The 13,823-nt window shown below is 35.5% G+C and overlaps 1 protein-coding gene across 1 annotated transcript; it reads left to right on the forward strand.

Annotated features, from left to right (window-relative positions):
* Positions 1-5,600: 5,600 nt before the first annotated feature.
* Positions 5,601-6,351, forward strand: LOC116651804 (uncharacterized). Its single transcript, XM_032438866.2, has 2 exons — positions 5,601-5,759; positions 5,927-6,351. The coding sequence occupies exons 1-2, from the start codon at positions 5,643-5,645 to the stop codon at positions 6,170-6,172; spliced, it is 363 nt and encodes a 120-aa protein (XP_032294757.1). The 5' UTR covers positions 5,601-5,642; the 3' UTR covers positions 6,173-6,351.
* Positions 6,352-13,823: the final 7,472 nt, after the last annotated feature.

A 13,823-nucleotide genomic window follows, 5' to 3' on the forward strand; every position in this document is an offset into this window, starting at 1 on the left:
CGCATCCGTATCTGAATATGCAACGATTCGCAGTTTGGGTCATGGGATTTTGCTGAATTGAATCCTCCTAGCTGTGCGTCAATATGATTAATGGTCCACGTGAGCCGGCCAAACATTTCTGCGCGGACTAAAAACAGATGTAGAGCAAAATATTTGTTGGCTTATATACTTAGTAAGCTAGCAGGCATGACGCGGCTTTGCCTGGGCCAAAGTTTTCTCTTCAAAATTTCAGACATTACAGTTCCACCCAGTTTTTCTGCCCGTGGGAATCTAAATCTACGCTTAATACACTGAAGCCCACGTATTAAAAGTCAAATATCATTGCAAGACCTACTCATAATTTTGTAAGACGAAGCATTGAAATAGAGCTTAAAGCCGATCGGACGACATTTATTGTTTCGCTCTTAAAGCTATTGAGTCCAATTTTTACTAGAAAGAACTTAGAATTGAGTTTGTACCCGAAACTTTGACTGCAACCAGCTGGATAGATACTCAGAGAAGATGGGACTTTCCAAAAAATGTAAAGCACGTCTAAAAAAAATCCGGATGAATACTAAAGAAAAAAATGTGGGTTTTCACAAATATTCCACCGCTGTGGGTGGAAACTTTCTATTTCTATCTTAGCGAAATCACGTAAGGTAATGGCAGCAAAAATATCAATTTCCTATCAATCCTCAAGTCGGGACAAAAAAAATGATATTACTTAGCACAGACAAAGAAGACGGAATGTAAAAGGCGCCTAATGAGAGACTCAGTAAAATTGAATTATATGGAAATATGGTTTATATTATTTGAAAAGGGAATTTGGATAGCTTCCACCGGTAAATAATTTATCCAGCGGGATCTCTTCCTGCAGAAACGTACCAGTCGTTCGATTTAAAAGACTGATATATAAATAATATCAATATTGATAATACAAATGTATCAAACTAATTTCAAGTTTGATTCTAAATATGATGCGGTAAGAAATGTTCATACATGTGAGAAAAGCGAAGCTTATAAATGCTGAGTATGTTAAACCATCTACAAGGGTATCAAAATTGTACTCAAAACTTTGTACGAAGATCCGTATCTAAGCAAATTGGATATTATATTGTAAGGAATCAAATCAATTAAATCTTGAAGATCTAATGGCAGGCGAAGTTATCGACACATGTTGAAAATTTTGTTATAGAAAAGAATCTGCACTCAGATTGTAAGCAATCAAAATGTGAAAGTCTAGCAAGAAATAGTACAATTGAACGAACTATGCCTAAATAAACACTTTAAATGTATATTATTAAAATGGGGGAGGAAAACGATAAAAAAACATGATTAACCTGTTTTGCATAATTCACGTCTCGCACAGAAGCTTGCAGCAAAATTGTCAAACTCTTTGCCCTATTTGCAATTAGATCACGGTATAGATAGAATAAGGGATGTATCTATAAATACTTGACATGATGCACAATTATGTTTGGGCAAGAGACAATATTAACGTAATTCTTTAAAAACAAGATGATAAGTCCAAGAAAGACATGCATGTCTACCTAATGGCATCGGGTTCAATATTTGCCGAGTTGTTGTTTGTGCTCCTTGCTGGATCTGAGGAACTGGCCACATCCATTGCAATTGGCCGAGTTGACTATTATTAATGTTAGGGCCAACAATTCAAGCCGAACAGTTGAGCTGGCTGCATTTTGGTTATATTCATGGCAATGCATTGCCCCCAGGGCAGACAGGATATGCTTTCAACCGAAATTCCACTTGTCATGCTGTCCGCTCTGTGCGCTGAGAAATGTTTCGTCACAATTGAAATACACTTTGACACAGACCATAATATAAGTACGACCCGTTCTGGGAAATAGATGTATCTACGAACAGACACTTGTACAAACAAGTAAGAGGGCTCTACTCGGGTGTGTCCAACTAGCAGATACCCTAAGTCCACGCGCTGAGCTACATTTACAATTATTCTACGTTCCTGCTTTCATGTGTGCGTCCTTCTGCTTGTCACCTACCTTTGCACAAGCACATTATACCCTATTCAAACATTCTCAATGAGTGCAGCGCATTAGAACTGCTTGTGAGCAGCAGCACCTGTGTCCTGTCCTGTTTGCCACCGTGTAACAAATCGCAGCAGAACTCTAGTTGACAAGTTGTCAAATCCGTTCGAGCGTTTTTATTGGCCGTCCCTGATTTATATTTTTATATGGGTATTCATTTTCTGTTGACTAAATTCTATCATTTAACGAACAATTGTATCGGCTTCTATTTGGGTTGGCTTCAAATATCAAAAATTGATACCTAATATAAATTCAAAAAGAATGTTTAAGAAATCAATAGAAACTGACTGCATTTTAAAAAGTGCTTATTTGTCAAATATTGGAAATTTCGATATTGCAACTGATTTGGAACTGTGCCATTCTACAACATTTACTTATTCAGGCCTAAGCTGTAGATATCTTATATATATATATATATATGCATATATACTTGACTTCTTCTTTTGCCGTGAGCATTTATATACAATAAACTACACTCATCTGTCTTATTAATTACGGGTTAAGTCAAATATAGATTCAAATAGGTCTTACTTTAAGTCAATTCCAAATATGATAAGTATGCGATTAAAAATCAATACATATTTACAATAAATACGGCTTAAATGTGTAAGAAAAGTCAATCAATCAAGAACAAACACAAACTCATATTCAACCCTTACACAAGCCAATTATTTATATAAGCCCTAATCCAACAGAATGCAAAAATATTATCCGTTCTTAGGAAATCTTTTCAAGCTTTCGACCTTTCCGACCCCATATAGTATATATGTATATATAGCCATATCCGACTGTCCGTTTGACACTTCTTGTCTCTCAGTTTGTAAGCTATCGTCTGGTAACTTTGCACTGGTCCATCTGTTGCACTTAGAACATTTGTCGGAGCATACATAACATCGAGCACTATATCATACAGCTGCCATTGGGATAAAAAGTTGGTTCTTGTATGAAAAATTGCTCTATAAATATGAAGATTTCTTACTTAAACTTGGCATTTAGAAGTTTACATGCAACATCTTATCAATAGCGGTCTGCTATATCATATAGATCAGTCAAAAATTGGGTTCTTGTATCGATAACTTTTTAATCCAAATTAGGTATTAGAGATTTTTTTATATACATCGGTACGATCGAACGAAAAGTTTTCTCTGTTTTATAAGTTGCATTATGATGCTCATCTATAAATGTAAAATCTGATCGTTGCAATAGTAGGATCTTAATTTGCAAAATATTCTGTTTTCAAAAATATTTCCAACAAGCTCTTCATTTTCGAGCTGCTCTATTCTCACAAAAAGTTAACTTCAGGACTAGATAAAATATAACCAAGCAATTTGTTCTGGCACCTCCTTCCACCGCCCACCGCCCACCACCCACAGACTAACTCGCCTGAAATGAAAAATCTCCTGAAGATTCGTTGATCTTATCAGCACTTTTTAAGATGCAGTCACAGTTGCAGTCGCAGTTGCAATTGCTGTTTCCTGGAATTACTTAGAATTTTCGGCTTATCGCCTTTGGATTTTTATGGCCGGCAATTGTGAAGTGAAAGTGCCATAAAATGCGCATCCATAAAAATGCAACGCCGCAGCGTGAAACTGAATGCTATTATTCCAAGATACATGTTAGCAATTCAACTACACTGACAGAAAACCAAGTGGAGTAATAGACATGAATTCATTTTAGTTACTGGAAAAGTTAACTATAGCTAGGAATAAATATTAAAAAATGTACAAAATAAACCATTCCAGACAACAGCCAAGTCGTTACGCACTTCTATATATACATATATATTTTAGTTTTGCGAAAAACCTGTCCAATTTTTGCTCAGTGTAGTCGCACATTCGGCAAAAGGGTGCACAATAACTTGGTTACCGGCCATAAAAGTTATTCACATAGATCTGACTATCTATGTTCCTGTCGAGAGAACTTCGCCCGTCCGCTTGCCAGCCCTTAACGAGCCCTCTGACATCTTCGTCTTTGTCATTTGGCAGCCAAGCAACTAGCTGGCGCCTACCTGTTTTCGCCTTGTGTGCACCTGGTGTACTCACAATTTTGTTGTTATTGCGCTGTGAATCAGCCTCGCAATTATTGCACTAGCACCATTATAATTATATCGAAATAAGCCTACTTCCTCACATCTGTGGCTGTGTGTGTCGAGTTAATTACACACGTTGTTTGGTGTTGTGACTGCCGGGAAATTACCAAACGTATCGCAATGCGGCTGACTAATTTAATGGCCCTCCCCCCCCGGCGCCGTGTCCGAGCAAGCACCCAGGTGAGGGTTTTGTTTACACACCCACCAGCTCGTAGCCCTTAGCATTTATTTGTTTAATAATTGTCGCATTTGTTTGGTTTTAAGTTTTCGCTTCCTTCCTTCCAATTTAAAAGCGACTCCTCCCCTTGCCTATTATTATTACTCATTTTTCCATTTTTTTTTTGCCTATTAATATTGTTTGTAAACGATTTGATGTTTATACGATTCCAGTTACCATAGAAATGCGGGCTTGCTCAATTTTAATTGAGTCCAATCACATTAATTGGAAAATAATCAATGGACACACACGTATATACACATAGAATCAATAGCAAAAGTAGCTTAGGTCGAAACCCCACCAGAACCTACTCAATAGCCCTGTGTTAATCAAAGGTAAGTCCCGGATCTAAGAAGTCGATACCCTGTCCTCAGTACATGCACCAAAGATAGGATCGTATGGGACATATCATTTCGCTAGACATTTTAAAAAAGATCTCCTCAAAAAGAGCTGCCAAATAAAGTTGTAGTACAAGATTAGCTTTTATTATTCAAGTCAATTGCCTGACATGTGAGACCACATCTAATATAGATATCGGCCTACTATATCAGAAGAAGAAGTGATCGAAAAATTCGTTTTTATATGGAAAATGTTTCTGTTTCTCAAGATATATTCAGGAAACTTTCATACTATACGATTCTGCTAACATATCTCGCAAGCCATGTCAAATCGTTTGACAATACTATAGAGTATCTATAGGAACAATCGCTGGGATATAGTGCTTAAGTAGTTATCCAGTAGATACTCAGTTGGTCAGAGAGCAAACCGAAAAACAAAGTAACTGTTTACAAACATTGTATAGGTTTGAGACTTTGATTAAATTCGTAGTCAGTATTATTTAAAAGCGTCTAACATTCTTACTTTTGTATATGTTTATTTTATTTTTAACTGCATGGTTCGCTTCAAATTGAAAGTACGTGGAAAATTGCATTTTAACTAATCGTTTCGACATCAAGTTGACGATTTGTATAAACCATATAAAAAACAATATATATACTATATATATATATATATATATATATATACATATATATGTTGAAAATGTTCAAGGTGCGCAAATTCCAGTTTCGCGTGACCGAGAGCAAGTGCCGCTCCTTCTCCATATGGAACTTTTGCCCGGTCACCCGTTGGCATCAGCTCTGGCAGTTTATTGGCGGATGCACCCCATGCCGGGTACGAGTTCTTTCCATACAATCTTCTGGCTGGTGCTAGGCCCTCAGCCTGACTGGCGCCTATCGCAGCTGTGGGCGAATGTGTCCACATCTATTGCGTATCCAGCCACCCGCTCGAGATGTGGCGACCCCGTAAATTCTTTGTATTCGACGTTGAGGTGCTCCGCAGGGGTCGCTTGGTGGGCGCACTCATCATGAGCTATGCCTGGATGTTGATGATCTATGCGCTGATCAATGTGAGTGCAAATATATTCAAATACGCTTGCAGAGAGACATCTAATCTTAGCAGTAGTTGCCAGCAGATTGTTATTTCGATTTGAGCAGCTGCTAAGATCGAAGCTCTTATCTCTTATCTATTTATTACTGTTATTTCTTGTGGCCACTTAATGCTGTTATTATTCAGACAAAGCCAAATTATATAACACCATGGTTAATACTTAATACCTTGATGCTGGCTCTGGATTTCCTTGTTTGGCTGGTCGAGGTGCTTACCGGTCGGCTGACACTTCATTTGAGTGCGGTTTATCCAATGATCCGGCTCTTCTGCACCCTGGCCCTGGTCAACTGCATCAAGACGGTCTTTGAGAACGCCATCAAACATAACATGGGTGGACACCCTAAGTGTGTTTGGCAAGGAATCGATATTTAGCATTTCGGACTAAGCCCTCAGCACAAGCAAGTCGAATTTAGCTCAACTCGCGTTTAAACTCATTTCCACACAAATCAACTCAATTCAAGTCTCAAGTCAAGCAAACTCAATTCAAGCTGTGGCACCCTTTGGGTCTCATTAAATTGAATGGTTATCATTAAAAAGGTGGAGCAGTGCCTAATTGTATCAAACTGAGTTTTTTCACCCTCCACACCCCGCTCCGCCGCGCCGTCAGTCGGCCTCTTGCCTCCTGCATTAAGCTCAATTAAGCGGCACGCACATTGACCGACTGGCATCCTCGTGCGGACCTTAATCAGTACCCATGTGGCAGGTACAGCTACAGGTTTGACTACAGCTGGGCCCGTTGCCTAGCAAACACCTTGCGCTAACCGATCCTCAAGGACTGCCCTGGCTTATAAGCACACTCCTCTGTCTGTCGGTCTGTCAGTCGTTCCTCGCTGAGGTCCTTCAGCTTTAGCGCTCAATTTGCGACAGCACACTTTGCACTTTCCAGAAAGTTAGTTAGTTAAGAGGGGTGCTGTTTTGGCTTACAATTCTCAACAAGTTTAAGGAAAAGCTTTGATAATTATCAGTTCATAACAAACTAAACTCAGGCCAGCCTAACATTATTGTTGTTATTTGCATTATTTGTCAATGTCGAGCACTGGATGACTCACAACTAAATGAGCAGCTCTCAAGAATAATAGTATTAGTATATATTTGACAAAAGCTCGAACAGATCATATCACAGGAGATACCATATCCCATAAAATATGAACAAATATCGAAAAAGTATAAACATTGATAGCTAAGGGCATCAAATATTCGTTGTGGGCCTCACTCGCACTCACTTGCGTTGCCCTTTGCAGGCGATTTGGCAACTCATATTGAGGAATTACACCTGTCCCGCTTGCAAGCTGCAGGCATCGAAATCTATACGCAATTAAAAGTAAAAAGAAAATAAGAAACGAATACAAAAAAAAAGAAACAAAAACAAAAAACAGCAACAACAAAATTGAAACACAGCCTGAATGTTTTTAACAAGAGGGCTAAAAAGCCGCTGAGCCAGTTATGTGACATACACGACAAGGATGTGGCAGCTACAGCTTACAGCTGGCGGCTGCCACACTCACCTGGCCACGCCACACTCACTTCACCTGCCACGCCCAATCGCGAACGACCTGCGCCGCACCGCATCTCTGCCATATATCCTGATCTTGATATTCAACTATACAAATGTCTAGCTTACGTTGATATATTTACTGATAGCATGAAGGTAACTTATCGGATCTCATTCTTGATCCGGAAGCTAAGGTAAAACGATCTAGCCTTATCTGTCTACGTGAACACATTGTTTAAGAAACTAAGAGCTGGGCAAATCCTTTGATATATTAACATCTTCTTCCCACAAAATCGATAAAAATCAAACTCTAGTTTGCACATCGCAGCAAATGTTTAGATCGATTCTTCCCATAAAGCTATATTACCATATAAAAGTGATAAGGTGCGCGCTTTAACTATATTCCAGGTACATAAATCCCTAGAAAAACTCAATTTTTGACCGATCGTTCCGATGGTTATCGATACGGACAACTAAAGCAACAACTATGGGGTTTGTCTTCTTCTATTAAGAATTGTGGCAAATCTGAAAATAAAACGGAATTACCCCGACAAAAGGAAAGTGTACGCAGACTTGGTTTCTGGTTGGCTTTTGGCCTTTAATTTTATTAAATCTTCTCAATCGTGCTTTGGGGCATGTTACACAACTTTTAAGCTTCGCCGTAGACAACATTGCCAACTGGGCAACAGTTCCAGTTATACTCTATAAACACATATATACATATATGCTATATATATACTATATGCATATATGTATGTGTGCTCCATAAACATAATGTGTATGCAGATAATTGGCAGAAAAGACTGCCTACAAATTGTTAGATATATGAATATAACGTTTAATTTCCTGACTCTGTTTATTTTGCTTGTATTATATGTCCTATAATCGTATATACATAATATTTGTTTATGTATTATAGCTATAGTTTATGGATTGGTAAAGCATGGCTATATAATTTAATATGCATACATCATTCATCTAGCGAGAATTGTCAATAAGTAGTATATACTAATTGGTATTTTTGTATTTTGCGTATTTTAATTCCTGCGCAACGTACCTACTTACATATATGGGTACAATTATATATATATATATATATATATATAGCATTAGAAGTGTTTTTTTTTCTGGCTCTTGTTGTTGGTATACAATATTTTAACATTCAACCAAACTTCATGGAATACAAAAATGGAAAAAGCAATTTGAAATAAGGCTATTTCAACGTTTCTATACGTATTTTTTGTACTTTTTCTTTTGCGTTGCTTTCAGTACTATTCTGTATGTGTGTGTATGTGTGTGTGTGTGTGTGTGTGGTGTGTGTGTGTGTGTGTGTGTGTGTGTGTGTGTGTGTGTGTTCAGTTTAATGGTCAAGGTCGGATGCTAGAAAATGCCCACTTAGCCAACTCAAATGAAGTTAAGCAATAAATTAACAAAGAATGTACGCTAAACAGTGACAGCCATAAGTATCTGGACATGAGGCGTAGAGGCGTTCAAATTTATGAATATCAAAATACCCAGTAAAACCAGACGACTGTCCCGCTATAGAATCCGCAACGCAACAAACGGAATACAACTAAAATCACGAATGCAAACAAGTGAAGCTAATTTTAAATGAATGACCGCTACGTTCCAGGCTGAGCCAGTCACAGTGACATTTGGTGAAGCTGTCACGGTTACTGCACAAGTTGGTGCCGTTAGATCATGAATTGCCGCTATTTTCGCTTGCAATTATCTTCGATCTTTGAACAAAGAGAACTGTAAAAATCTTATCAAGTATTTCATTTGAACTGAAATATTATCAAATCTAGTTTAAGATATGAAATAAAATACATTTTGGCATAAAAAAAAGCTTTGGATTTCAATAAGATAAGCTAACTTTTGTTAATCATGGGAATAGCGTATCTTCTGGTTATCTTAAGTTTATCATCAAATGCAATGCAAGCATACCTGAATCAATGTCCGTTCTAAGCTCGTGCTTAGATCCCGAAGCGATCAGCACAAAAAGCAGTTGAGAATAACAGCAAACAGCGACTGCGACAACAGACCAGCAAATGAACAGAACAAAAAGCAAAAAAAAAACACACACACACAAAAGCAAAGATAAACAAATACAAAAACGCAGCAGAGCAGCACAGCCCGGTGTGACCTTCACCCAATAAAGCGAACGATCGCGGTCAGAGTGTAAAAATTTTGCACAATTTTGACTCTCCTCTCTCGCTCGCTCGCTCTCTCTCTCTCTCTCTCGAATGTTGCTTTTTGTTTTTGCTACGAGCTTGCCGGCAACTGTTATGTGTGCGCGCGCGTGTGCGTGTGTGCATACACTATGCAGAAAGGTTGCTATTGGAGTTGTGTGAAAGCTTTTGCTACGCAGCAAAGCGAGTGCAGCGAATAGCTGTACTTTTGTCAGTCTAGTATTCTGTTATCTGAAAGCTCATACTATGCATGTATGTGCATGTACATTTGTCCAGGCAAATGGAAAGGTCAACCCGAAACTAAATAAACGAAAAATATTGTATACCCTGAACCCATTGAAAATGGGGTACAATGCTTTTGTGCATAGGTATGTAACAGGCAGAAGGAGGCAAATCAACATTAAATAGTAAAGCGATGCTGCATATTATTGATTAAGTTTACAATATCCATCGCAGTCAACGCTGCTGATATACTTATCGAATCTGTAGGGTATGTGAAGTGCGCCTGGCGCGAAACTAAAATCAAGTTAAATAAATAACGCACCAAAAAAAGGTGCCACAAAATTATCACTGAAGAAACTTAATGATTGACGTAAAGCACTAAAGAAACCCCGAATGATTAAAGTAAATAAATAAAAACTAGAAATCATTAAAAGAGCGTCTATTCATAGCTTCCTATACCCAGCTGTTTTGCGTGAAAGGGTATTATAGAGTGCAACTATCTGTTTTGTAAATATGTGTGTATCTAACATACATATATGAGGTACTCGAGACGAACGTGCTTGATACAGGGTATCTGCTGGTCGGGCACTCTCCACTGAAGCACTCATTGTTTATTATGTTTTGCTGCTTGTTTCTCATGCAACTCATTCAGCGGCCGGCGCCTTTGTTGTTGTTGCTTTGTTATTATTTATTAAGTTTGCCGGCAAAACAAATTTCCCCTCGTTGTTGTTGTTGTTAAAATTGTTGCTCTTTTTGTTGCCGGCGGGCGACACATTAAAAGTGAAAACAACAACAACAACAACAACATTGATTGAATTAAATCAACAGTTCGTGTCGCTCGCCTAGGTGTGCATATCCAAGGGCGGCGGCCTGCGTGGGCGTGCTTACCGCTCTATACACACATGCACGCACATACATACATACATACATACATACATACATGTGTGTACATATGTGCACATGTTAACCGGGGTCGTGCACGGGAGCACTTACTGCACTTGATTAGAAACGGCGACAGATCCAATTGGATTCACGCTGCGGTGAGACCATTTAGGACCGAGGGGGGCGGGGCTTGTGAGACGGGTGTGTAATCTCTTCTCTGCTGCGTGTGTGAATCATGCTCTGAATTCAGAGTAACAAAAGCTCAAAGCGTATTTGATAAGCAAAAACTTTCAAAGAATCTATCAAAGGCAGCTCGAGCAACATGTTGGAGCCTGCATTTATTTGCCAGATACTTAACCGGTTCATGAACCGGCGACTTTTCCTTTAGCAGCTCGAATTTTGCCAACAAATGGAACTTTCTCTAGCTCTACATCATGTAACCAGCTACCCTGGAAAATGACTCGACTCTGCTCTAAAAAGTAAGCAAAAAAAAAAAAAAGAAAACTTGCGGAAATCAAATAAAAATCAATTGGAGAAGAATTCAATATTTCTTGGTATGTTGTTCAAATATTTATTGTATAATTTTATAAGCATAAATTTTGATAGAAAAGAAGAAAAAAAAATAAGAAAAATAATAATAATAAAAATTAAACATTTTTTGTGTTGTTTTTATTTACGGGGCATATCAATATACACACATAAGTATATATAATTACGGATATATATATATATATATATACATGTATATATATATATACATAATTAGGGCGAAAATCGTGTTTCAATTAATATAAGTAACTAAATAACGAGTTAAAATTATTAGATATAAGCATACAAATAGCGTGTATATATATATATATATATATTATTGTTTACATATGAATTATTATTTAAAAATTGAATTCTTTAAATTTATATTTATCAAAGGGCAAATAAAAATAACTTGTTTCAAAAAAAAAAAAAAAAGTTGAACAGTTTCCAAAAAAATTTAAAAAAAAAAAATCTGTTTTCCTAAGCATTTTTTAGTGATTTTTTTCTTCTTCTCGTTTTATTCCTTTTTTTTTGGGGGATTTCATTGTTTTTTTTAGTGTTTTTTTTTTTGTTTTGTTTTAGGTTTAGGTTTATCAATTATTTCAACAACTATGCATACATACGTTAAATATATATATAGATATAGATATATATGTGTGTGTGTGTGTGTAAAATAAAAAATCTATAAACGTAAAAGTGTTTATGCAACAGTGCAACAGACGCGTGTTGCAAGTTTGTTGTTTTTGTTTTTTTCATTTCTCTTTATATGCGAGGATTTAGAGGTTTTGGTTGTAGTTGTTGTTGTTGTTTTTTGTTTTGTTTTCACTTGGATTCAAAAAAAATAATATATATATATATATATATATATATATATTTATATATACATATATATTTGATTAAATTAAATTTAATTATTGTATAAAATGCAGTTTTACATTGTTTTACGTTTTCTTTCTTTGTTTTAAGATTAACAAATAAATGAAATTGCTTTTTGTAACTGTTTTTGTTTACATTTTTTGTTGCTGTTTTTTTTTTTGTTTTTTGTTTTTTTTAAATAACATTTTTCCATTTTTTTTTTTGTGTTTTGTTTTGTTTGTCTGTTTTGTTTTATTGTTGCAGATAAATTTGTACGGTTTTCAAATTGTATTTAAACTCTGTTTTTTGTTTTTGTTTTTTGTATATGCTATAGGAAACTAAGTGTGTGTGTGTGTATGTGTGTGTATAATTAAATTTGCATGTGTGTGTGTGTGTTGTTGTACAATATTCTGTTGCTTAAGCCTATTGCTCTTTGCGGCGCTTTCGTCCCGAATTTACTGGTATTTTTTCTTCGTCTATTTTATTTTCCTTTTATTTCTGTTTCTGAGTCTAGTGTAAATGTTTGAAAATATTGGGTATCGTTTTCTTTTTGATTTTGGTTTTTTTCTCCTTTTTTTTTGTTTTTCTTTTTTTGTCACTAGTTTTTAACGAGATTTCTATTTACAGTTGGTTTTAACAACAAAAAAAAAAATATGTTTTTTTTTAATATAGATTTACAATTTTTTTTGTTTTTTTTTTGTGTTTTTTTTTATATAAAAATTGAATTTGTTTTCCATAAATTGCTTAAACACCTGAATAGCATTTAACATATAACAATTTTTTTTTGTTTTTTTTTTTTGTTTAATATTTTAATATCGAGTTAAATAAAGTGTATAAGTATATATCATATATATATATATATATATATATATATATATATATATATATATATATATAATATATATATTATATATATATATATATATATATATATATATATATATATATATATATATATATATATATATGTGTGTGTGTGTGTATATGTAAAAAATATTAAAAAAAAAAAAGAATATATGTGCATACAATATAGAATTGTATAATATATATATATATATATGTCGGGGAGCGGGCGGGTTAGCGGGAGGGGGAGGGCTGCGACTGATGCGCAGCTGCTTAAGTATACATTTTCATTACAATAGTATTTGTTTGTTGTGTATCTTTGTTAAACATGTTCCATAATATATTTATATTTATATATTTACGACGCGTTTGCAAGCCCTGTTAGAAAAATAGAAAAATTGTCCCAGCAATTCTTGTATGTTTAAATTAAGCATAGGTTAGTTAGGAACCCAGATGTACCAGGTAAGACATCAAGTAGCAAAAAATGCGATACATATAAATATAGTGTATGCAGCCTAATAAATTATATATCTAGATATATGTATATATATTTATATATGAAGAACAATTTCTTCAATATTCCATGAGCGCTATTTGCCAAAAAAAAAAAAAACCAAAAAAAAAAAGGACGTGCCCATAAAAAAAAAGCTACTTACGCACTAACTTCGTTGAAAAGTCGCTATGAATCGATCATATACATCATATCATATCATATCATATATATATATATGTGTGTGTGTGTGTGTGTGTTACTCTAGTTAGTTGTACTAGCTTCCTATTAGTTTCTAGTTAGTATGTGTTCTTCTGCTGTTCTTGTTGTTGTTGTTGTTGTCGTCGTTGTTTATCAAAAACCAAGCAAATTAAACCTAAATAACAGTTTTCGCATCAAGTTGTTTTTTTCCTTCTTTCTTTTTTTTTTTAAGTTTTCGACTTCATTTTTGTTTTGTTTTTTTTTTTAATAGTATTTAGTGTAAGTATTCTATTGAATTGTATCCTGCATATATAT

The sequence above is a fragment of the Drosophila virilis genome, unplaced genomic scaffold, assembly GCF_030788295.1.
Source record: "Drosophila virilis strain 15010-1051.87 unplaced genomic scaffold, Dvir_AGI_RSII-ME tig00000338, whole genome shotgun sequence".
NCBI lineage: Eukaryota > Metazoa > Arthropoda > Insecta > Diptera > Drosophilidae > Drosophila > Drosophila virilis.